This window comes from Rattus rattus, chromosome 4 (assembly GCF_011064425.1).
Source record: "Rattus rattus isolate New Zealand chromosome 4, Rrattus_CSIRO_v1, whole genome shotgun sequence".
Lineage (NCBI taxonomy): Eukaryota > Metazoa > Chordata > Mammalia > Rodentia > Muridae > Rattus > Rattus rattus.
In genome coordinates, this window is record NC_046157.1 from 25,734,223 (window position 1) to 25,759,079 (window position 24,857).

The following is a 24,857-nucleotide window of genomic DNA, read 5'->3' on the forward strand; positions in this document are numbered from 1 at the left end:
AGCCAGAAGCTGGAAAGAACCCAAATGCCCTTCAACAGAGGAATGGATACAGAAAATGTGGTACATCTACACAATGGAATACTACTCAACTATCAAAAACAATGACTTTGTGAAATTCCTAGGCAAATGGATGGAACTGGAAAATATCATCCTGAGTGGGGTAACCCAATCACAGAAAAACACACATGGTATTCATTCATTGATAAGTGGCTATTAGCCCAAATGCTTTAATTACCCTAGATGCACAGAACACATGAAACTCAAGAAGGATGACCAAAATGCAGATGTTTCACTCCTTTAAAAGGGAACAAAAATATCCATAAGAGGGGATAGGATGGCAAAGTTTGGAGCAGAGACTGGAGGAATGGCCATTCAGAGCCTGCCCCACTTGTGGTCCATATATGTACTACAGCCACCAAATCTAGATAAGATGGATGAAGCTAAGAAGTGCATGCTGACAGGAAGCGGAGATAGATGTCTCCTGAGACACACAGCCAGAGCATGTCGAATACAGAGGCGAATGCCAGCAGCAAACCACTGAACTGAGAATGGGACCCCTGTTGGAGGAATTAGAGAAAGGTCTGAAGGAGCTGAAGGGGCTCGTGACCCCATAAGAACAACAATGCCAAACAATCAGAGCTTCCAGGGACTAAACCACTACCCAAAGACTATACATGGACAGACCCTGGGCTCCAACTTCATATATAGCATTGAATAGCCTTGTTGGGGCAACAGTGGAAGGAGAGGCCCATGATCCTACTAATGTTGAACCCCCAGTGTAGGGTATTGTTGGGGGGGCAGACGTTAAAGGGAGGTGGATGGGGAGGGGAACACCCATATAGAAGGAGATAGGGAGGAGTTAGGGGGCTGATGGACAAGAAACTGGGAAAGGGAATAACATTTGAAATCTAGACAAGAAATACCCAATTTAATAAAATTGGAAGAAAAAAATTTAAAAAAGAAATAAACCTTATGAATATTAATTACTTGGTCAAAACTGGCTTTCCAGAATACAATAGAATCGATAATAGGGCAATATTCTTGTCCTTATTAACTTTAACTGTCAACTTGACACAGAATATAGTTACCTGATGAGTCTCAATCATGAGATTGCCTGGATCAGATTGACCTGTAGTCATTTCTTTCAGGGGTGGGGTGAGGGTTGGGAGCTCTCCTGATTGTTAGTTGATGTGAGAAGGTTCAGATCACTGTGGGTAGCACCACTCCCTAGGTAAGTAGTCCTAGTATGTATGTATGTATGTATGTATGTATGTATGTATGTATGTATGTATGTATGTATGTATTTCTTGTTCTTCTTCTTCTTCTTCTTCTTTTTCTTTTTTTTCTTCTTCTTCTTCTTCTTCTTCTTATTCTTCTTCTTCTTCTTCTTCTTCTCCTTCCCTCCTCCTCCTCCTCCTCTTCCTCTTCCTCCTCCTCCTCCTTTTTCTTCTTCTTCTTCTATTTTATTTAATCTTTCTCTTACAGTCTAGATTTCTATCCCCCTCCTGGTCCCCCCTCTGACTATTCTACATCCCATACCTCATACCTCTTCCCCAGTCTTCATGAGGATGTCTCCTCCTCCCCACCCCTCACCCCACTAGACCTCCCCACTTCTGGGGGCCTCCAGTTTCTTGAAGGTTAGGTGCATCTTCTCTGACTGAATCCAAACACAGCAGTCTCCTGATGTATACATGTTGGGGGCCTTATATCAGCTGGTATATTCTGCCTGATTGGTGGCCCAGTGTCTGAGGGGTCTCAGGGTGGGGGTGGGGCATCCAGGTTAGTTGAGATTGCTAGTCCTCCTACAGGGTTGCCTCCACTTCAACTTCTTCCAGCTTTTCCCTAATTCAACCACAGGGGTCAGCAGTTTCTGTCCATTGGTTGGGTGTAAGTATCTGCATCTGATTCTTTCAGCTGCTTGTTGGGTCTTTCAGAGGACAGTCATAGGTCCATTTTTGTGAGCACACCATAACCTCAGCAATAGCGTCAGGCCTTGGGGCCTTCCCTTGAGCTGGATCCCAGTTTTGGCCTATCCCTGGACCTCCTTCAAGAAAGCTAGCTAAGTGTGTGTCTACAAGTGAGTCAGCAGGCAAGATTCCTCTATGGTTTCTGTTTCAAGTTCATGCTTGAGACACCCTGATTTCATCACTCCGTCAATGATGAACCATAACCTGTAAGTTGAAATAAACCCCTTTATCTTCTTAATTGCTTTTAGTCAAAGTTCAGTTGCTTTGTTTTCCTTTGTGTTTTGTTTTGTTGTTGTTCCTTTTCATCTCAGAACAATGGAAATAAAACTAGAATATTTATGTAGCAGTTCACTGAAATTGGGATAATTGTTGAAACTAGGAAAATGTAAATAGAAGGAATGATCAAATGCCAAGATCTTAATTCACAACTACCTTCTTTTCTATGAAGTTGATGAAGGATGAACTATATCCTCATGTCTAGTAGAGAATAATATTTTTGAATATATATCTTTACTTACATGAGATTTCCTTATCTTTTCCCCAAATGCGTTTTTCAGATATTCAATGGCAACAAGAGGCACCTTTCAAAGATATATCCATTGACCAACTCTCTCCAGTGAGGCCTGCTTTCCCATTTCTACCACCTCTCAAAGGCCCAATTGACCTATCATGGATGAATCCTTCCATTAGATAAGAGCCCTCAGGACCCAATAATTTTGCAAAAGCCTCACCTTTGAAAAGCACATGTGGAATATTGCATCTGATATATCATACTGAATCCAGATCAGATATAAAATTAAGGACATTCTATATATGAAAATGTAGTGATAAGGAGGAGATGGTATAGAAAGAGTGGAAACATTCTCACTGTTAACTGGAGAGTACAGAGTTGTGATACACAGGAGCATCCCGGGTCAGGAGCAGGACTCTGGGCATAGAGATGGCTGTATGTCCATCCATCTATGGTTTGTTTCTCTAAGAAGATGCTGTGTAGCAAGCAGAGCAAGATGTTAACATCTGTTAGGTTTGATGACAGCATTTTTGTCTGTCGTCAGTTATAGCTTTATCTGTAATTTCCTTATGTTTGTCATATTTTATGATGATTAGTCTTGGAAGTTGTGAAGATAACTACTGAGTAGAATTAAAAATAAATTATGTACCACACTATCCCTTAAAAAGAAAACAGGGGGATACTGAAAATGTAAGAAAGAAAGCTTTGCAAATTATAGAAAAAAATGAGAATGAATTATAACAAAAGCGACTCCAAAATATAATATAATCTTTGCTCTATCTTGAAAATGCCTATTGTGAGTTCAACCCTTATATCAGTCAACATTAAATATGAACTCGTTTTGAAAGTGTGCCTGGGACCAAGCTGTATGCTGTCTTTCATGTTTTCAATGTTTTAAGGCCCTTAGTTTTCATATCAGTTCAGAACTAAACAGTATTATGATTGGAAATCTTTTTCATTGACTGAATGAATAAAATAATTAAGAGGTAAAATGTGTTTTTAAAAGATGAAATGTTCTGGTAGATAGTCACTCCTTTTGTCTGAAAACCCTAAGTAAAGGAACTGGCTATTAAATGTACATTGTACTAAATAGATTATTAAGCAAAAATCATTAAGTGCTATATGGAGATTGATTTTTATGCTTTTAAAACGATTGCATGAGTGTTTAACTACATGTTTCAAACATTGAAATAACTGAAGGAAAATGTCAGAAAGTGCTACGGAAGAAATATCTGTGTTGCAATCTTATTCTTCCTCTGAAAACCTATCTGTACATATGACAGCATCAAGAGGTTAGCCCTTTAGGAAGTGAATTCATCACAAGGGCAGCCACCAAGATGATAAAAGAGACCACAGACTGATAGTCCATTCCATAACGTGAGCATACAGTGAAGAAATGCTACTGTCAATCAGAAACTAGGTCCTCAATCATCACTCAGTATTGAACCTACCCAGTGCCTTATGGACCTCTTAACCCTGTGAGAAATCAATTCCTGGAGTTTGTAAGCCACCTAGTCTGTAATCCTTTGTTACAGAAGGCTGAAAAGACTAGATCAAAAGGCCATAAAATATCAGACAGCACTTTTAAATATGTTTGGCACTTTCAAAGGAAAGACAAAAGGACAGCAACATGTAAAATATTGTTTAACCTAGAATTTATAGGTGGACTTTTTGATTCCTGAGAAATCTTTAAAATTCATGCAGGTTTTACATATGACAATGAACTTTACTTGAAACACCATATCCCTAACACATCCTTGGGAATTGATTGTCTTCAGAATGAGTGTGTATACATGTATATATTATGTTTCATAAAATTATTTTTTTCTATTCTTTTTTTCGGAGCTGGGGACCGAACCCAGGGCCTTGTGCTTGCTAGGCAAGCACTCTACCACTGAGCCAAATCCCCAACCCCCACAAAATTATTAATATACATACAACAAATTTATAAATTTTATGTCAACTATAAGAAACTATTTCAAATTTATATTCATGATAATAATAACCAAAATACCCTTGTATATAAAGTTTCATAAGTAAAAGGTTTGAGTTACTCTTTTAAGCTTTTATTATTTTGCATATATTATTTGTACACAAATGCATATACCATGTTCATGCAGTGCCTATGGAGGCCCCAAAACACTATCATATTTAACGATCTAGACTCACAGGTGGTTGGACATAGCTATGTTGTTGCTGGGAATCGAACGCAGGTCCTCTGGAAGAGGAGCCAGTGCTTGTAACTGCGGAGCTCTCTCTTCAGTCCGCATGTTTTGAATTATTCTTGAAATCACTTATTACATGGTTGGCTTGTGTACAAGTAATAATCATACTCTAAAATAATGGAGGTCAGAACGGTATACTGTGAAGTTTCCCACAGAAGTGAAACCCAGAGTTATTTTTAACATATATGAATTGAATTAGTCAATTCATAATGTACTTGTTTGTCAAAGGATCCATTTCCTAAAGAATGCTATATTTAGGAAATAATGCTGACACATGTCTGTAATCCCATTGCTACTTCATCGGTCTTGGCACTAATGCATTTACTCTCTGAGCCATCTTGATTTTCCTCAAGATACACTTTTAATGTTATGTCACGTGGGTACATGTGAATGCAAGATGCATTTGTATGCATGTAGACATGCGGTGTGAAATGTAGATTTAGGATGTATGAGTCCATGGGTGCATGTGTGCCGAGGTCTGAGATTGATGTCAGGTATCTTCCCCAGTCTTTTTTCACCTATGATACTGAGACGACACCTCTTGTTTTTTTTTTTTTTTTTTTTTTTTGGTTTTTTTTCGAGCTGGGGATCGAACCCAGGGCCTTGCGCTTCCTAGGCAAGCGCTCTACCACTGAGCTAAATCCCCAACCCAGAGACGACACCTCTTGATGAACCCAAAGCATGGCATTATGGCTAGTCTGGTTGTCCAGCTCGCTCTTGGATTCATTGCCTCCACATCTCACATGCTAGTATTATAGACCAGTTGCCTACCCATATTATTTTGATTCTGAGGGTGGGGGTGAGGTCTGAGGTTCTCATTCATGCAGGCACAGCCAGTGCTATACTTGCTAAGCTGTCACCCCAGAACGATATCTAATATTATCAAACATCTTTTTTATTTATAAATGTTTCTAATTGAAATGGAATTACAACACCTTATCTCTTCCATTCCATTCCTTTTGTTTTTCCTTAGACCTTTTTTTCTAATCCTTCCCACATTCCCTCCCCAAGTTAATACCTCTTTTTTTGAAGACTATTTGACTTATACATATATAAGTGTATATGTATATGCACAAATCTATAAGTACAGCTTGCTGAACCAGTCTTATTGTTTGTGCATATGACTTTGGGCTTACTGTTCTGCACTGGGCAATCAAAAAGGAGGCTCATCCTTGGGAGAGTGTTTTCCTCCTAGCACTCACTACTTACCTGCAGTTCTTTCTCAAGTGGGGTCTTGCCGTTATTTTCCCTCTTCCATAGTAATATATCCATTGACATTGTCATTTTCTGGTCTTATCTGTGCAGCAGTATCTAGAAGAGACTGTTTCACCATAGATTTTCTAGTGTTCTGGATCTTACAATGTTTCCACCTCTTATTCCATGGATGTTCCCTGAATCACAGAAGCAGGAGCTGTAACATAGTATCATTCATTGAGGCTGGGGTCCTAACTACCCATTAATCTCCACACAGTGTACAATTGTGACTTGCTGTGGTGGTCTCCCCTTGCTTTAAAGTTAGGCTTCTTAATGTGGGTTGGAACTACGTTTATCTGTGGGAAGACTAAGTTGTAGAGTGTAGTTAGGAATAATGTTGGTCTAGCCAAGTGGCAGTAGTGGATTCTTTCTTAATGTCTGTGATCAGACTGGCTCTGAGATGCTGTATATGTTTTCAATACCAGTTATGACTTACCACCCATTGAGTGGACCATGCTTAAGGTACAATTAGACAGCTCTTTGTTACTCTTAGCATGTGAATGCCACTTATTGCACCCTATGGGGATCTTGCTATGCTGCTTGCTGCCATGGTTCATAAATGTTGCAATTGGCTAGTACTGTTTAATTTCTTCCCTCCGTTGGCAGATTATATAATGTTTTTGGTACAATATAAGCTATGTAGCTAAGTGAGTGGTCTTTCAGGCCAATAGGTACTTCCTCTTAACCCCTGTGAGGCCACCAAAGGATACATAGATAGTCTATATTGTTTGTAGTATCTCTTGGACTACTCTTATCAGTCATCTACATATCTGATATTTGAAAAAGAACATTACTGCATACTATGCAGGACACATAAGATTTTGAATATGAATCTCTTAGAAGAAGAACATGCTGACATGGTATTTTTACTATAAAAAAGAATAATAGGAACAAGAAAGAAAACAATGATGAGCTCCAACAAAGAAAAACATCAGTCAGTAACTTATTTAAAAACTGAGAAATTGGGAGCATAATTTTATCTATGAGGATTTAAAGCACTGATATTATACATTAAAGCATTTTAAGGATGTTTATACCAATATTCACCAGGCCTATAAACCAATTTAGCATTGTCTTATACTCAGATTGCATGGAAAATAAGGCTTCCATCTTTAAGAATATAAAACCCAGGAAGGGTAATAGACGAGAGTTTTATGCTTATGAGCATACACTGTGATTGTTTGCTGTGCCTCAACAGAGATGAAATCATTCAGGGTTTCAGAGCAAGACAGAACCCTGGGGAAGCTATTAAGAATTCAGTATTAGCAGTTCATGGAGGAAAATGGATTCCACTTACTAAAATGATTTTAAAATGTTTTCCATAAAATGCAAATGCCACCGCCGTGGGAAGATGGACATTTTAGGTAGGCTTTATTTGAGCCTGTTTTCATATAGGAGCAATGTGTTTATTTTCAGTGGTATCCAAAATTTATGTGTCTCATGAATGGTGGACTTGTGATAAACTTTTGATGAGGGAGAAAAGTAAGATTCTGAAAGATGTGTGAGCAGCAGTCCTGAAAGCTTCTTCCCACAATAAAGAGCCTGCTGTAGCCTGCACCTCTTATTAGACTGGGATGAGGACGTTGGTCCATGATAGAACATGGTAGATCATTTTTAAGACCCACATTATCTTCAGAATCCATTTTTCCAAACATTGTGATGCTCTCAAAGAAACACTGATAATTAATGTGGTCTATCTGAACCTTACTTTTGCATAATGCTTCAAATTTCCCATGCCTACATTTAAAAAAGAAGAAGAAGAAAGAAAAGAAAAATAAGAAATGAACATTATGAAGAGTGGAAACTAACAACAAATAAAAAGAAAAGGAAATGCTTCTTTGGAAAATTAATAATCTCTATTTAGCAAAGACTATCAAATATTACATGGACTCCTTAACCTTCAGTTACTTCTCTATGCTAGTGGAGCAGGGCAAGGGTCTCCTCTCAATTGGTTCCTGCCCTAGTTTCTGGTGAGCATTCTTTCCTGTAAACAGCATGTCTGAGCAAGACTGAAATTGAGACCTTGAATGGTGGGATGGCAGAGGAAACAAAATCAGAGGCAGATCATCATTTGAACTCCACACTGCTGTGTATTCTTATCTTTCTAATTATTTCAGTAGGTAAATAGATGCCTTAAAAAGTCCTTCTGTCCATTTGGAGGGCTTCGCTTCTCATAATCTCTTAGTTCTTAGAGTACATATAATTTTTGAAACATTTAGACTTTTCTGTTGGATAACAATTTCCTGAGGACGAAGAAAATAAAATGAACAGAAAAAAAATCAGAACTTTTGCTATCCCATCTCTGTTTGTCTGTCTCATTCTCTGTATGGTTGAGTATGACAGTGTGCACATGCAAATCTGTCTTTACCCCTCCCTTCTTTAATCTCTGATGCCTGCCTTCCTATCACTTTTCTCCCCTCAAGGGAGACAGATCATTGGATATACATTCTAATAAGATTCTTTCATTAGAAGCACTATGTAAAGCCCACCCAAAGAGAAGTAGGTCCAGGAGAACTAACACATATATGAGTCACAGCTCCCAAAGGATGTTGTCACCTGACATTACAAACTCATACGTTCTCTACAGAGCCACACTTTACCTCAGACCTTAGTGCTGCACACTGTTAAATCCTTAGAGCAACCCAAGGATACAACATTGGTTTTCAGGGGTAGCACATGTCAGAGCAGTCCTCATTTTATGCCAACCTATGTGTTATGCAATATGGCCAGAAAAGAGAAAAAAGTTCAGAGTTCCCAATAAAGGGAAACATCAACAAAAAATGTAAAACCTCCTTTTAAACTGCCTGAGGATGGAAAATTAATTATGGAAAATTCTATCATACCCTGAAAAACATGATAAATAAGACAATGTGAGTATTTTATCTTTCTGAGGACTGGAGAACCATAGAAAGAGAAATATTTACAGCTATAGGATATATGTCTATTGTGTATAAAAAGAATTTACCATTAAGTCTGGTAGACAAAACTGTAGGAGATTGTGAGTTTTTCCTTTTTCTGTTTTGTTTTCTTTAGTCTTGGCATTTTGGAACCAGCCTCCTGCTGAAGTAAATTTGTCTCCAATCACAATCCCAGGTGGGTCACCTCACTCATAGAAGGACCTTTAAGAGTAACTCACATGGGCAGTAGAATGTCTACTTGCATGGGAACTCTGCCTACAACAATGTTGTCATTGTCTACACAATGTCCATAACACTTAACCCCTTACCAGTTCCTCCTGTATTCCACTGCTGAAGGCCAGCTGCAGTCTGTCACAGACAAGCCTTCTTCACTACGCTCAAGATTGTTTTCTTCTCCAGTTCCCAATTTCTCCCTTCTGTATCTGCTTCTGTTACACCTGCTCCCATTCCCCTCTCCTTCTCCTAGTTTTGATAACTTGAAGTCTCTGGAATATTAAGATATCTTATCTCCCAATTGTCCTGGGCTATTGCCACTAATCACTGAGGACTTTGAAGCTTTTGAAGCAAATGAGGAATGGGATTTTTAACATTACCAAAAAAATTTAAATATCCTAGCCACATAGTGGCTCCTGGCTATAATACTAAACAGCCTTATATAGCCTCTTAAAAGCGATAGCAAAGTTCTAGACTTCAAGACTGAACCAGAATTCAAAGCTTTCTGGTAATGGGAATGTGCCCGTGCACATGCATGTGCTTTTACTCTCTTAACTTTTGAGATCAATCTAAATCATGGAGAATAATATGTCATTAAATCCCACCCTTGATAGTCAGCCATTATACTTGCAGAAGACTGGAGAAGATAAAATGTGACATTATTTTAAACTTTACTGTTCTTCAAATAGCTCGCATACAGGTCCTGCGAAGCACAATTGCACTTCCCATCAAAATGATGTGCACTGAACAGGAGCAATCATTTCTGATGTGAATTTTTCATAGGAATTTTCAATACCTGTGAGATAACGACACTCTCTATGTTTTAACAGGCTATCACCAATATTTAAAATGAATTGATATCAATACTGTTGCCATTGGTGTTTACATACAAATCGATGTATGCATACTGAAGAGGACTTAGTTATTCCTTGATTGTTTCTCTGTAGCACTGAAATAAATATTCCCTTTCAATCTGATTAGTGGAATGCAACAAGTCCCTTGTTTAGAGTTGATGATAACAGCGGTAGCCATTATTATCTATGGAGTGTCTATTATAGCCTGACACTATCTTAGCTCTTCAGTACTCAGTGTGTTGGTTAACTTATCCCACACCAAGCTTTGGGCAGAAGTATAGATTTCATGTTTTGTCTACATATAAATGAAACAAAGAGAAGTTACTTTCACAAAGTTAGTCTAACTTTGTATTCAATGCATTACAGCCTACCACAGAGATGGGCTTCTTAACAGCTATACAGTCTAACTCATGAACAGAAAAATAAATTACATCAGATTATTAAAATGGACAGTTTTCACTTAACACCATCCTTCAACAGTAAAAATATCTGGTCATAGGCTCAATTAGTTGTTCCTGTATTTATGGCCTAAATCACTGAGAGCTCATGGTCTCGGGTGTAATAGAACACCTGCTAATTGAAAGAGTAAGATGCTCACAGCAAAAGGAAATGAGCAAAACATGAAATAAGGAAAGCCAGTTTCTCCTGATTTTAATCATTCTAACTTCCATGCAAGATTTTAAAAGTTTATGTTGTGAGACAAGTCACATGGCTCTATTTTTGTGACTTTCCTGGATTTAGTACACCACATTCCTGGTCTTGTGCATATTTTGCACTTGTAAATATTTTGCACTGTGAAAATTCTTCTGAGTAAATGACATGATCCCCTTCTCTAACTCTTTCTTTTTCCTTTTTATGGGAACCCCCCCCAACTCCATCTTCCTCAACCACCTAATAACATACTGAGAACATTGTCTCCGATTATAGTCTCAGAGGCCACACTTCTTCAGCTTGGAAGATGGCTACTCTGTCAACGGAGTTTCCTTCTTTGCCCACTGTTCAGGCCACATGTTCAGGAATAGTCTTTGAAAGGCAGCTGCCCCCAAAGAGCTTGTTGTAGGAAACCTTGGATAGAGATGTGAAACTGAAGGTAAAAAGGAATGAGAATATCAACTCATTCCCTCTCTTCTACAACTGGAAACGTATTTCAAGATATACAAAAATGGTATTCCAAATGTTTTATGCCAGGATTATTCACCTGTGGACATGTTCTATGATATAGAGACTTAACTGCATATTTGAACGGCTTTATGTATTAAATTTTTGCTTTCCCATGGTTTTTTCAACTTAAGGAAATTCTAATATTGTTCTTTAAGGCAAAGATAAGCCTAATACATCAATTAGATGACAATTCATCCAATATTTACAATTCTTACCTGTCCTCCAGACTGACTCTGCTCAATTTGTTTATCTCTACCAAGTAAACCTATTTCTTTAACACTAATGTCGACATTTCCGTTATACGCACCGATACTACTAACACACCTAAGCCTTAGTTAGAAAGTTATATCTTATCTGGGACCCAGGCACTTTGATGACTTGAGTTTAGCTTTGCATCTGATCAAGAGGGATAGAATTTGATTTAGCAGGTCCTATCCATTGCTAAAAGTAAGGTGCAATTCTCCTCATGTTTTTGGAGTTTCCATTTTTCTGTTTCTAAAGTCAAATGAAAATCCCACCCCTTTTCTACAGTTGTTTTAATCAGACTTTACATAACACAGGAACCTTGACTCTCCTTATTGATTATCATGCTCTGCCCATGCCAAAGGTAGTCTTGTCAGGAGACAAGAATGGATTCTCAGAACATATTATGTTCAGCCTTGATTAAGTATATCTATAAATTACTACATATAGAATGCAGCATGTACACACAAAAACTGTATGTAGTCAAATAACGAGTCAATGACCTACTTCTACAGTCGTGTATTTTTCTCTTCCATGTCCTTGAAAACACCTGGGGTGCTGGTCACCGAGATCTTTACCCACCTTTTTAGAAGTGTAGGTGAACCTTGATTATCTACTATCTGAATACTTTTGTGATAGAAATAGTCAAACCATGGTTAATTTTAGTCTATTAACAGGAAGTCTTTGAATGTGAGGGTTTTGTATCCAAAGCTGTACAAACACCAAAGCAGTGGACCATCAGACCGCTTTTACAGAAGAAAATACCTGTAAATAATTTCATGACCACAGATAATGTGAAAATATAGTGAAATGAGTGATAATAAGCCTTGGATGTTTACTATATTTGCTTTTATTATCATTTAGTTAATTACAAGCCTTTATGTTTTCACTTTTAAAATAACTCAGAATTCCCTACAAAATTCAAAATTGGCTCTCGCCAATTTGTATAAGCTGAATCCAGCATACTGCTGCTGGCAAAATGAGACCATTCAAGGTTTGGCCCCTTTCCTTACAAACTAATTGAGAAAATGATGCTTTTACATGGGAACCAATTAGAGGATAATGCAAGTCATTACATAGTTAAATACAAATGGGGAGCTGTAAACAAGACAGGTATTTCTTTTGTAAAGTGAAATCTCAGTCACATTCAAAGCAGGACTGTGCCTGTCCTTTTCATTTCAATATGTTCTAACATGTTCAAACACAAATGCACACAAATCAGATCCACAGGGGAGAAAGTGACAGAATGTTTTTCACTGACAGGAGGATGTTCTCAGGATCCATTATTGTGAACTGCAGGCAAAGATTAGAACTTGTTTTGGGAAAGCCAAATTGAGAGATTTCAGATCTCATCGATCAGGTTAATAATTCAGAAAGTCTGGACTTAGGATTATTTACTGAGTGGATTGATGGACTATTAGAAATAGCCGATGACTGCCCTTGGGAGACCTTGAGAAAAGTGATAGGGGAAAGTGGCACTTGGGTTTAATAAACTTCAGGCTGCTCAGACACATCTCCTAACTAATGGTTTGTGACATACGTAGCCTAGGTTTTGGCCAGCAGCGATGCCCGGTGCTATAATTGTCGTGCATATAGAGTTACTGTTTCCAAAGAAAGTTGTTGCTGTATTGAGCCAGTAATTACAAAGCTGCCAAGAGGAAGAGCAGCCACCCCCACCGAGCACACCATGATTTATCGGGTGTGTTTGTACACTTAAACAGATCTGTCTTTTTCTTCCTGCAATGTTTTCGCACCTCAATATGAATCGTTCTTCCCCTGAGTTTATCTCATTTGCATCAAGAATATTGATCTGGTTGATAAAGGGCAAAACAGTGTGTGTGTGTGTGTGTGTGTGTGTGTGTGTGTGTGTGTGAGAGAGAGAGAGAGAGAGAGAGAGAGAGAGAGAGAGAGAGAGAGAGAGATATGGGGGGGGATGAGGGAGAAAAGAGAGAACATGTGTCCACCATTCAATGACAGATTTCTTTCTTTTAAGAGCTAGAGCTCTTAAAAGCTGGCACAAAGACTGCTTTTTGTCCTTGAAATTTCTGCTGATTTCTTCTTCTGTTGGGAAACAAACTCCATTGCGAGACTGAAATGCACTTCAGTCTTGTATATGATATTTGCCCACAGAGTCTGCAGCCGGAACTGATTTATGAGAGCTCACCAATGCATGAAGACCGTAATGTTTGTGACGAATTCTTTTGCAATCATTGCAGATCAGCAGTTTTAGAAGTAGGGTTCCCATTTGGTCCTAAATACCAAATGTCTTCTGTCAAACAAATTGCATCATGATAAAACTGAGACACTTAGGAGGCTTCCCTTTGGAAAGCAGTCCAAAGTGTTCATTTTATTTTATTAACAAGCATTTTCTCTATATGATTAGAAACTTAGCCTTTCTACCCTTATAGTCACCAGTGAGTGACAGAAGCCATGGGTACACAAATCCTTACTAGAAGAGGCCCTTTCACATCAGCCCTGACTTCAACAAAGGAGAAACTTCCCTTCATATTTTCTAAAGGTATTCTTAGAAAGCTTCTCATGATAAAGTTTTCTGCATTCTAGTTGTTGAAAATCGGAGTGAATGATGTCACCAAATAGTTCATATTTCTAATGCAGGTATTGCTAGTTTCTGCAATACTTTTTTTCTGGCATAACTGGTATGTTAAGACACTTTACATTTTGCTTATCACCATAAAACATGGAAGATATAGAAGGAACCACTCTAATAGAGTGGTTCTCACCTTTCTAATGAAGTGACCCATAAATATAGTTCTTCATGTTGTGGTGATCCCCAACCATAAAACTATTCCAATTGCTACTTCATGGCTGTACTTTTGCTGCTGTTATGAACTAGAGTGCAAATACCTACATTTTCAATGGTCTTAGGTGAACCCTGTGAAAGGGTCTTTCAACTCTGAAAGGAATCACAACTCACAGCTAAGAACAGTTGGTATAATATATTAGAGGTCTCTTTTTATTCTGAGGACAGAGGGAAATGACCACTGTTTCAGAAGTTAGATTGCCTACATTCTCCAAGGTACAGAACTAAGTTAGGAGAGCTTTCTGGTCCCTGCTAACCTTGAAAATAACATTTATTATGTGTTTATAACTCAATGTTGAGATCATTATATTCTTCATAAGTGTTTCCTCAAAATGCATTTAATTTGTCTACCCAGACTGAACTGGTCTTCCTTTCAGCACAGCCTGAACTTCCAGGGACAAAAGAAAGCAGAAGTTTGCTGACCATTCTGAAGATATATTCCCTGAGAAGCTAAATACAGTAATCTTTATGGGAGAAATTGTAGCAATCTAGCTTCATATGGATATTGAAGAGCTATATCATGAGTTCCACAACAGACTTTCCACTTCCGGCCATGCAGAGGTTGAGGGAAGATATTACATTAGCAAATAAGTGTAAAAGTAAGATTCGTGGTAAAACGTCTTCCCCTCAAATAGAAAAGCTATAACCCTGTTACTTCGAGGATGAAAACGACTGGCTACCTCTGACTCAGAGTGTAAATACATTATTCAGAAAGGAGATGTGTAGAGAAAATCCTCAGCTTGCTGAAGGTACAATAAAACTACTGAATAAATTTATCAAATGAATGAATCTATTCGATACCATGACATTGTGGATGTTATAGATAGATTTACTTTCAAGGGGATTATATTCTGGTATATAATGGCATTAGTGTTTTTAAAACTAGAAGACGAAGTAGAAAGCATTACCTACCAACCTGTAGCATAAAAAAAAAATTTTACTGCACCAAGAGTTTCCCTCTTGCTCAAGGGAAAAAGAGAGGAGTCGAATTTTATGAGGGTGATGACATTTCTGCCTGAATTCATACCTCCATGGTATATAATAAAGATGCTTTAGGTACAGAAAGCAAAAAGATTTTTTTAAAAAAAAATACAATTAAACACGGGTGAAATAGCAGACACAAATGATACACAATATGTGTGTAGCAATGATTTAGATTTTCATGGTTAATGCTGTTTTCTTGTTACCATAGAAAACAGGTAAGGAGAAATAGAGAATAAAATGCAGGATGTAATTACATTTCCATTAAAAAGACACAGGTCAAATTGTAAAAAGCTATGAAATTCACATTAAGGATGTTGACCTTGATCCTTTATTTAAAACAGCTCTTATTTTATTTTTGAGATTGTGATTTAATTACAACATTTCTTTCTTCTCTTTCCTCCCTCCAAACCCTCCCTTATGTCCCTCTGCTCTCAAATTCATGGCCTTACCTTTCACTAATTTTTATTATATGCAGACACACACACACACACGCACACTCTCACACACACACATGTGTATTTTTAAATGTAACCTGTTGGATCTCTTTAATGTTATATATATTTTCACATCCGATTGTTTAGGACTGGATAAGAAATCATGTTCTATTCCCTGGAGAAGACCATCTCCGATTCTCAGCTTTCTATGGTTACGTGGTTCTTTGTGCAGGGTAGAAGTCTATTGGACTTTCCCCCATACAATATGACATGTTAGTTGGTGTCATTATTATTCACTACTTATTTGGGTAGTCATGTTAGTGAGACTTTATGTAGCTTCCTCTGATATTAGAAGATACAATCTAACAGCAAACTCTTTGATCCTCTGGCTTTTAAAATATTTGTACCACCTCAGGAGCCTTAGGTGAAGACGTATTTTGTATTCATTGAGAGTAATGTCTGCAACTCTACATTTTGAATGGTTGTTGTTTTCTCTGATGGTCTCTATCTGTTGTAGCCAAAAGGAGTTTCCCTGATGAAGAGTGAAGACTAACTTACCTGTGTGTTAAAATGCCATTGGTTTTAAATTATAGTTTTGGATTATGCTAGTTTAATGAATAAGTAGCTGTAGATTCTCCTCTGATGACCAAGGTTTCGCTACTTCTGAGAAGTTAGCTAGGTGTCTAGTGGCAGACATGGTCTCCCTGTTATTGTTCAGGATTTAAGTCCAGTTAGATAGCTATTGGTTTGTATAAGTTATGTATGCCGCCAATGTATCAATGCTATGCTGTCATTCATGTGAGGTTCAGATTGTCAGAGATATCATACATACATACGACTGTTGGTTAACTCCCTCGTTTAACAGCTTGCTTGGAGTGTTTAAGCCCATACCACCCTGAGCATGCACAATTTCATCTGATCTGGGAAGCTATGCACAGTTAAGACTATAGAATACTTAGAAAGGAGCTCTTGATCTTGAAGACCTAGTTCTAAGTTTCTTTCTCAATAAACTTAGAAGATGATAATTTAATATGTAGGAGAAGATCTCAATAAAAGTTGCATATAACTAATAATTATGCATGAGGAATCAATCAACATGTAGGTGATTGCTGATTTTTGAAAAAGAATAGTCATAAATCTCCAGTAATGTTTAATTAAGTTATATTCATACATTATTGCTATTATTAATGTTTGAAAATTGCTTTGAATAGATGCCAAAATAAATGGAAACACTCTAACATATTGAAAACATTAAAATTCCTAAGTTAAGGAAAATTTTTGTCATAAGTAAGTATCATGAATTAAATAGTATTTTATTTGTATTTATTTGAAAATAAATAAGTTTGTACATGGGATAGAATAGCATGAAGGGAGACAATTGAAAGCTACCGGAATACCTGGATGAAAGAATTTGGGAAGCAGCAACAGAATTGGAGAGGAGTCTGACACCTCTGTAACTACAAAAAGACATATGTCACCTAATTGGTTAGGTGAAAGAAAGGAGTTGTGTTGGATGGTGGAAGGAAGAACAACTGTCTCAGATTCAATAACGATTCGAGCGGAGATTTGAGTAGAAAGAAGAACCCTTAAGATTTAAGAGGAGAAATGCATTCAGGAATTTAGAAAGTAAATTCAGTTAATTATTGATGGAGCTTAGGAAATTTAAGGAGATGCCAGCCATTAAACAGACAATCCTGGAATACATATGCCTAGGGATTTAGAAAAAAATTGTATCTAGAGACTGGGACTTAAGATCTATGATTGTTACAGGGGCATCGGAACTATAAGACTGAACCAGGTTGCTTTCTTAGTTCCTCTTACAATGCCTCTCTTGAGTGGGCATCATTTACATTTAGAGCTTATGTTAGCCCTTTTATGTTGGCATGACCAAACACATTGATTAAGGCAACTTGAAAAAGAAAGCACTTAGCTTAGGTATTCATAGTTCCAGAGAGTTAGGACCCACGATCATCACTGTGGAGAACATGACACCAGGCAGGCAGATATGGCAGTGGAGCCATAGCCGAGACCTTGTATCCTATCCTCAAGGACAGGCAGAGAGCTGACTGGAAATAGCATGGACTTTTGAAAAGACAAAAACTACCCCCAGTGTCACACTCCCTCTAACAAGATCACCAGCTCCAAACCCTTTCAATTTCCAAATGGAAACCAAGCATCCCAATAGAGGACCCTATGAGAGCCATTCTCATGGAAGCTACTACAGTAGTTCCTAGGTAGGAAATAGACTTACAGAAAGTTCAGTCACAAAACTGGCAGGAAGGAGAAAACAAAACGAATGAAACAAAACCGAAACAAACAAGCAAAAAGGAGGCAAATAAAATTTTACTTAAATCTAAAAGTGTTTCATCATGCCAAAAGCTCAAGTAATCAAACAAACACACAAAACAAAGAAAAACCAAAACAATCAAACAAAAGCAAAGACAGGAAATGCCCGTTGTATTCAGAGAAAACAGTACTTCAACAATGAACAAAGCAAATGCATTGTTATTCATAGCAATGAACAGCCTGTTAAAACATGTACAAGGCTGTTGTAAGATATATAGTTTTGTACTTGAGAAACAAATGCCTGTGTTAGCATTATAATAAACGTATATGGGGGAGCTTTGAAAAACAGAGGAGATGGAATTTGCAGGAAATGAATTTCCAACTTAACATCATTGTCATACATGTTAAAGTGGAGAAAGAAGGTAGAGGGTGTTCAGTAAGACATGTGAATGTTCTGGATCAATAGATGTATACTCCTTAGAAATAGTTACCCATCTAAGACATATTGCATGTTAGGAATGGACCTGAATTGGAATTATTACAGTAATCAGGATTTGCCATAGAGTAGTAAAGAGTATAAATTAGTTGTTGGATCTGGGGAGATCAGAAGCAGAAATGGCTTTCTTTAAAATTCCCATGGCCTTGTGAAGGTGGTTAATTTCAGAAGGGGAGGCCATGTTAGGAATAATCAAACCAATGATTGTTAGTGAAAGTGCAATGGATAGAACCTCGGGTGCTCCTGACTTTGTGTATGTAAAAGAAAAAGTTAAGGAAGTTCTGAAAAAATTATTCTCAGATAAATGTCTTTACCAGAGTAAGATGCTTGTACAAGGAGCTAGTCTCCTTAGGTATCATGGTATGTGCCTGTAATCTTGAATTTTGAATGGGGAGGTAGGATGATTACAAGGCCAAATTTCAGCTACACAGTGTCCTGGAAACCAACTTTGTTAGACTGTGTGAAACCCTTCTCAAAATCAGGGTAGGAGGACAGAGAGGGGTGATATAAATTTGGTAATCATAATAGCAAACTGTCCTGTCTCTGGACAGCTATAGAGCATTGTTTTATCCAAGTATCGCAATCAAAGCCAACTGAGACAGCAAGTCCATGTTAAAAGGATTTGCTTTAGACTGTCAGTTCCCAACACTGAAGGTTAGCCCTGTTTTCTAAGTGTTATAGTAGATCTGTTTCTTGGGTTTTCTGTTCTCCACTTTCTTCATCTATAAAGACTGAAATCCAGGACTCAGATGATTGTAGTAAGGATGGACTAGCAATTTTATGCAATTTACTTTTTGTTATAAAACTCTTAATCTCCTTCTCCCATGGAGACGATGTCTACATTACAGATATTGGCTCTGGAGTATTTTTTGCCTCCCATTCATATTATTCATGGTTTCCCACATCACCAGTATGAGGACCACTTAGCCAGCTTCCTTTCAACCAGAAATTACCTGCTTTCTGTGGCCTCCACTACTTGTTCTTGCTGTGTAGATCCTGTCACTGAACAAGCCTGATGTCACATCACATTTTTTGTTAAGAGAAGATTTCCTAAAAGGCTGAAGGTAAGAGTTTGTTGTCGAAAGATCTGAAACTCCTAATAAACAGTAGAAAAGGAAAAGGCCAACAACACTTAAAAATTATTAGATGAAGCAGTGAGGATTAGAGTCCATGAAGAAAGAACAGAGTTCAGATTGTCAATATGGCAGTAAATGTCAATAATGGGGACTGAAACAGAAACTCAAAAGGCACCTGGAAAACATAAATTCAATTATACACAGATAAAACCAGTAAAAAGAAAAAGGAGAAGTGCTTTCAGGATAAATGAGCTTCCTTTTTAACTTACTTCTTTTTACAATGGAAATTATACTCTAAATGTCTCATGGAATTCATGTATTCCATCAAGAAATTTATGATATAGCCAGAAAGGAAAGACGTAAAATAAAAAAAAAAAAAAAACCGGGAGAAATTCAACAAGATCGATCAAGGAAATTACAAAATACTTTTCTGGGCATGAATGAAAAAATTGTGTGTAGTAGTTATTACTCTTTAGTTTAGAAACATAAAGATTGAAGAATACTTTATATATTTTTTTATAAAAATCATTACATTAAAATTAGAAATGACTCTGAGTTATTAACTACCTTTTTTAATACTAGTAAGCATTAGCCCTAGGTTGCACAGGAAATAGAAAAGTTTAGAGAAAATGCTGTCAATAACAAAACTGCAAAAAGAAAGGTAGAAGAAGATAAATTTATCATCAATCTCACTTCACTTGATACATTGGCACACTTCTCTCATGTAAGTTCAGCAATAAAGAAATGGACAAGGTAAATTAACATATATTAATTGTACAAAACAATTTGTTTCATCATGGCACTTAAACGTATGTCTATAATATACTTTGAACATATTTCCCCTTTCACCTGTTTTATGCAGAGGGAACACAGGATCTATCCTGAAGTCATTTAGTCTTCACTGGGGGGCAGAGGGAGAGTTGCAATCCAGTTATGGCTACCTTCAGAAGCAATATCTCACATCGTGTGCTCCTTAAGATAAACATTTCTACTGCTCCAAAGCTTCGTCTTCCACAAAGCTCAAAATCCTGGTTTATCCAGGCTTGCTCATGTGTTTCTCTTAGTACCTTTTTCAGAGACATGGGTGGCAAGTAGATGGACAATTCTCAGAAAATACAATGTATCCATGTCACTTTTGTACCAAATAGAAATTTTCTCTGTAAGGGGACAAGTATATAAATCAGGCAGAACTTAAAACAATCACATAGTAAATATTCATTATTAATGATAGAGAAGACACATGTTGTATATTAAGAAGAAAAATGCACAATAGCCAAACAATAAAATCTTTTAATTCATTGGTGGTTGAGAGCATGAAATAAATATTCACAAAGATATATACATACATGCATACATACATACATACATGTACACAACAAATACACACAAAATAAAACATTACCACACCAGTGACTCTCTTTTGTCTCTTTCCTGCAAGTGCATACACATTTATTTCCAAACATACCTTTAAAGTTACATTCACACTTAAAGCACATTATTAATAAAATGATAATACTATTAATATTAGAAATATTCTACATCTACACCAATCAATTGATTTTCACAAAAGAGGGAAAGTGAATGAAGAGAAGGGCAAAAACTATCTTAAGAAATACAATGAACGATCTCTCCCTCTGTCCTCTCCTTAGCCAAGGCCAGACTTTATAAGCTCTTTTTAGACCAGTTTATAAATTGCTGTAGACTCCAGTAATAGAATTTCATAAATAAAAACAGATGACAGAAAGTACCTTACTATTGTAAAATGAATCAATACATTCTGAATTTTGACTTCCAAGACCGTGGCTCAGGGACATGTTGTTTGCTCTATGGAGGGCTGTATGAATTCTGGATAAAACAGATATGATCTATTTTGAATCATTTCTGTTATTGAATTTTTCTCGCATAAACAAAATAAGCATTTCTAAATGAATCACTTGAGAAATGCTATTACTTTTACCTGCATCACCCCGAATTTATCCTCTGTGAGGATGCTAGCTCCTAAACGCTCCATAAGGCAAAAGACTATTGAAATAAAATTTCAAACCTATTGTTATTGCCAATTAAGATGTTTAGTAACTTTGTAATTTCTAGAATTTACTTCCCTGGCAAAGTATTCTTTTATTGGTAAAAGATATACTTGAAACTGTTCGTGGGACCCCTGTTGGAAAAGTTGCTTTGATGATGTGCAGCTCCAGAGTTTTCCAGAATTTATACCACTGACTGAACCTGCGTCAAATATTGCATAGGTTGTGCAGAAAGGCAGCTTACTTTCACCTCAAAGCACACCTGCGTCACAGCCACTGCTTTTGTATTACAATAGTTTTTGGTTGGTTGGTTGTTTTAGTATGTCTTCATTTAGAGAAATCTTACAGTTTCACTTAAAGAAACCAAGAGTTTGAAGGCAGTGCTTTGTATAAAATCAACTAAGATCCTCAATGGCTCTACACTTGTGTGTGTGTGTGTGTGTGTGTGTGTGTGTGTGTGTGTGTGTGTGTGTGTGTGCGTGCGTTTGTGTGTGGGAATGTGTGTGTATGTGTTTGTGTATGGTGTATGAATGTGTGTGTTTGTGGTGTGTGTTTGTGTATGGTGTGTGCGTGTGTATGTTTGTGGTGTGTGTGTGTGGTGTTTGTGTCTGTGTGTGTAGTGTTTGTGTATGTGGTGTAGTGTTTGTGTATGTGTGTGTTGTGTGTTTGGTGTGTATGCATTTGTGTATGGTGTGTGTGTATGTGTGTGAGTGTGTGTGTGTGTGTGTGTGTGTGTGTGTGTGTGTGTGTGTGTGTGCTGAACTTAATCATTTGGGCTGTTTGTGCTTCCTTGAAAATAAAATACAGACTAGAGTTGACTGGAGAAATCTGAGGAATCAAATGAGATTGGGTCTCCTTTCGAAGTTTCCTCTGGACTCCAGTTACTTCTCGTGTAAAAACTCTGGAGGGATGTGTGAAAGTTGTACTCTGTTCGTCCAATTTTCTAGCTGTTGTGAATTTTTCTTGTGTACAACAGAGCTAACCATCCTTCAAAGTGATTTTTTATTTTACTCTAATCCGTCCTAACTAGGTTGTCATCTTTTAGAGTAGTCATGAGCTGCCAGATCTAAGTACAAACTTAGGGAGTCATATAACATATGCTCTGAGTGGTCTCTTACAGTCAAAGAGAAATAAATTCATAGCATCATTTCTATCAATGCAATGCAAAAATGATGTCGTTATTCTGATAACTTTCAGAAACTCTAGCCATCATTTAACTTTATGAATTCCAAAAAGTACCAATTTTGTAATTGAGGCAATCTTTGAGACCACTTAGTGAAAATAATATTAATATTAGTAAGGAAGTGTCCAATATTTTATAAAATTAGAAAGTTAGATACTCTAATCGCCAGAAATGATATGTGAGAAAATTTCTTTGCACAACAAGACTAAAGTAGGTGAGTTTACTTTTGCCACTGTAACAAATTATCATCATAACTTAGGAAATTGGAGCAACCAAGTCCATTACTGTGCAGTTATATCTAATAAGTGACCTAACTGACCAACACTGACCTAAACAAAACAAAACAAAAAAAACAATAGGCAGATTAACAAGCAGAGTCATGTGAAAATAAAATGTTTCAGTACAACATAGAGAACAATCTGCAGAGTGAAGAGACAATGTACAAAATGAGAAAAAAAATGCCATTTATACACCTGGCAAAGGATTAATGTCTAAAATATATGAAGATCCCTATAACTCAACATCAAATTATTGAAGCAATAAATGAAAGGTTGAATCAATCCGACATTTTTCAAAGGGATAAGTAGAGGTGACAAATCAGCATAGGTTTAAGAAATAACCATTCAGCATCCTGAGCTCTCTGAAAAATACCTCTCGCTGTTGCATTGAAAATCTATCTTACCTTACCAGAGTGGTAATTGGAGAAGAGAAGGAAAAAATGAAACATATGCTGACAAGGGTGGGTGAGTGGTGAGTACCATTCCTCACAGATGTCAGGAATGTAGGCTAGGCAGCCATGTGGAAGTCAATAAACTAGAGCTATCATCTGGTCCACTTCTATCACTCCTGAGTATGTACCTGATCTTTCACAACTCAGTAACTTTTCATTCACCACAGAATCACCTGTTGTTTTAAGGATTTAAGACTAGCATGAGGCAGCGGGGCATCTAGGATGAATTAGAAACTGAGTTAAATAGATCTCGTGTACTTGTATCTTTCTTGCCTTGTCATGGTATCCAGTAGCTTTTTCCATGCGAAACAGAATATATTTTTGAGTTTGATATTAAAGTGTGACAACAGACATTTAAGAACTAGACCAATTCATATCACTAGGATTTTTCTTATACATTTAAGCTTTGAACATCTCTTTCTGTCAAGACCACTCATTTTTTCCAGGGTTTGCAGAGATGTATTATACTCATTCTCTTCATGGAAGGTGTGCTCGATAGTTCTAAGTCAACTTGACACAAGTTAAAGACATCTGAAAGGTGGTAACTTCAATTAAGAAAATGCGTGCATAGATTAGGCTGCAGGCAAGACAGTTAAGACATTTTCTTAGTTGGTGGATTGATAGGAGAGGGCCAAGCTCATGGTGGGTGGAGATACCCCCAAGTTGTGCTATTTGCTTCTATAAGAAAGCACGCTGAGCAAGGCATGAGGAGCAAGCCAGTAAGCAGGACTCCTCCATTGCTTCTGTATTAGCTCCTGCTGCAGATTCCTGCCATATTTGAGTACCTGTCCTGACTTCTTTTCATGGTATACTGATGTAGAAGGGTAAGGCTTCTTTGTGGTCATGGTGTTTCATCTTCGCAATCGTAACCCTAATAGAATATGAATAGGTATGAAAATAATGGGGTATTGCTGTAACAGACCCGACCATGGTAATTTGAAGAAGATTATGGAAGGACTTTGGAATTGTGGGCTAGAAAAGTCTCTGAATGTTGTGAGGAGAATATTGAATGCAGTCTAGATGACAGAAGTCTGACTTGGGAAGTTGAGAAGGAAGGAACTTCCTTCAGAGGGAAGTTGAGAGCCCATTCGTGACTCTATCAGGACTCTTTGCTATTTTGCATTGAGAATCCGTGGTTCTGGTTAGCTAGGGCTGAAGAATCATCTGTGATTAACAAGATATCAGAAACATTGAAGTAAAATCTTTACCTTACTGGGATAATTAATGCTGGTCTGCTGGCAAGAAGTTTGCAGCGATTAAGAAGAGACAAGGATCATTGAAGTGAAACCTTCTGAGATACGATTTTTCAGTGTTAATTCATGAACATTGTGTTTCAAAGGCAGCAAAGGTTGTACATTGTGGTGGAAGCTGAGCTAGGGTCACCTAGGTTCTTCTGGGTTCATGGCATGAAGGGGTCATTCAGAGCAACTGAGGCTTGACACTGTATGTCAGGACTGGAATTCCAGAAGAAAACTCA

The 24,857-nt window shown here is 37.4% G+C and overlaps 1 protein-coding gene across 1 annotated transcript in view; it reads left to right on the plus strand.

Moving 5' to 3' along the window:
- The window catches only part of Lsamp (limbic system associated membrane protein), a 2,154,604-nt gene that overhangs the window by 784,522 nt on the left and 1,345,225 nt on the right, over positions 1–24,857 (plus strand). Inside the window, exon 2 of the mRNA XM_032899157.1 lies at positions 8,991–9,050. Within this exon, the coding sequence (XP_032755048.1) occupies positions 8,991–9,050 (60 nt within the window). The remainder of the gene's footprint in view (positions 1–8,990; positions 9,051–24,857) is intronic.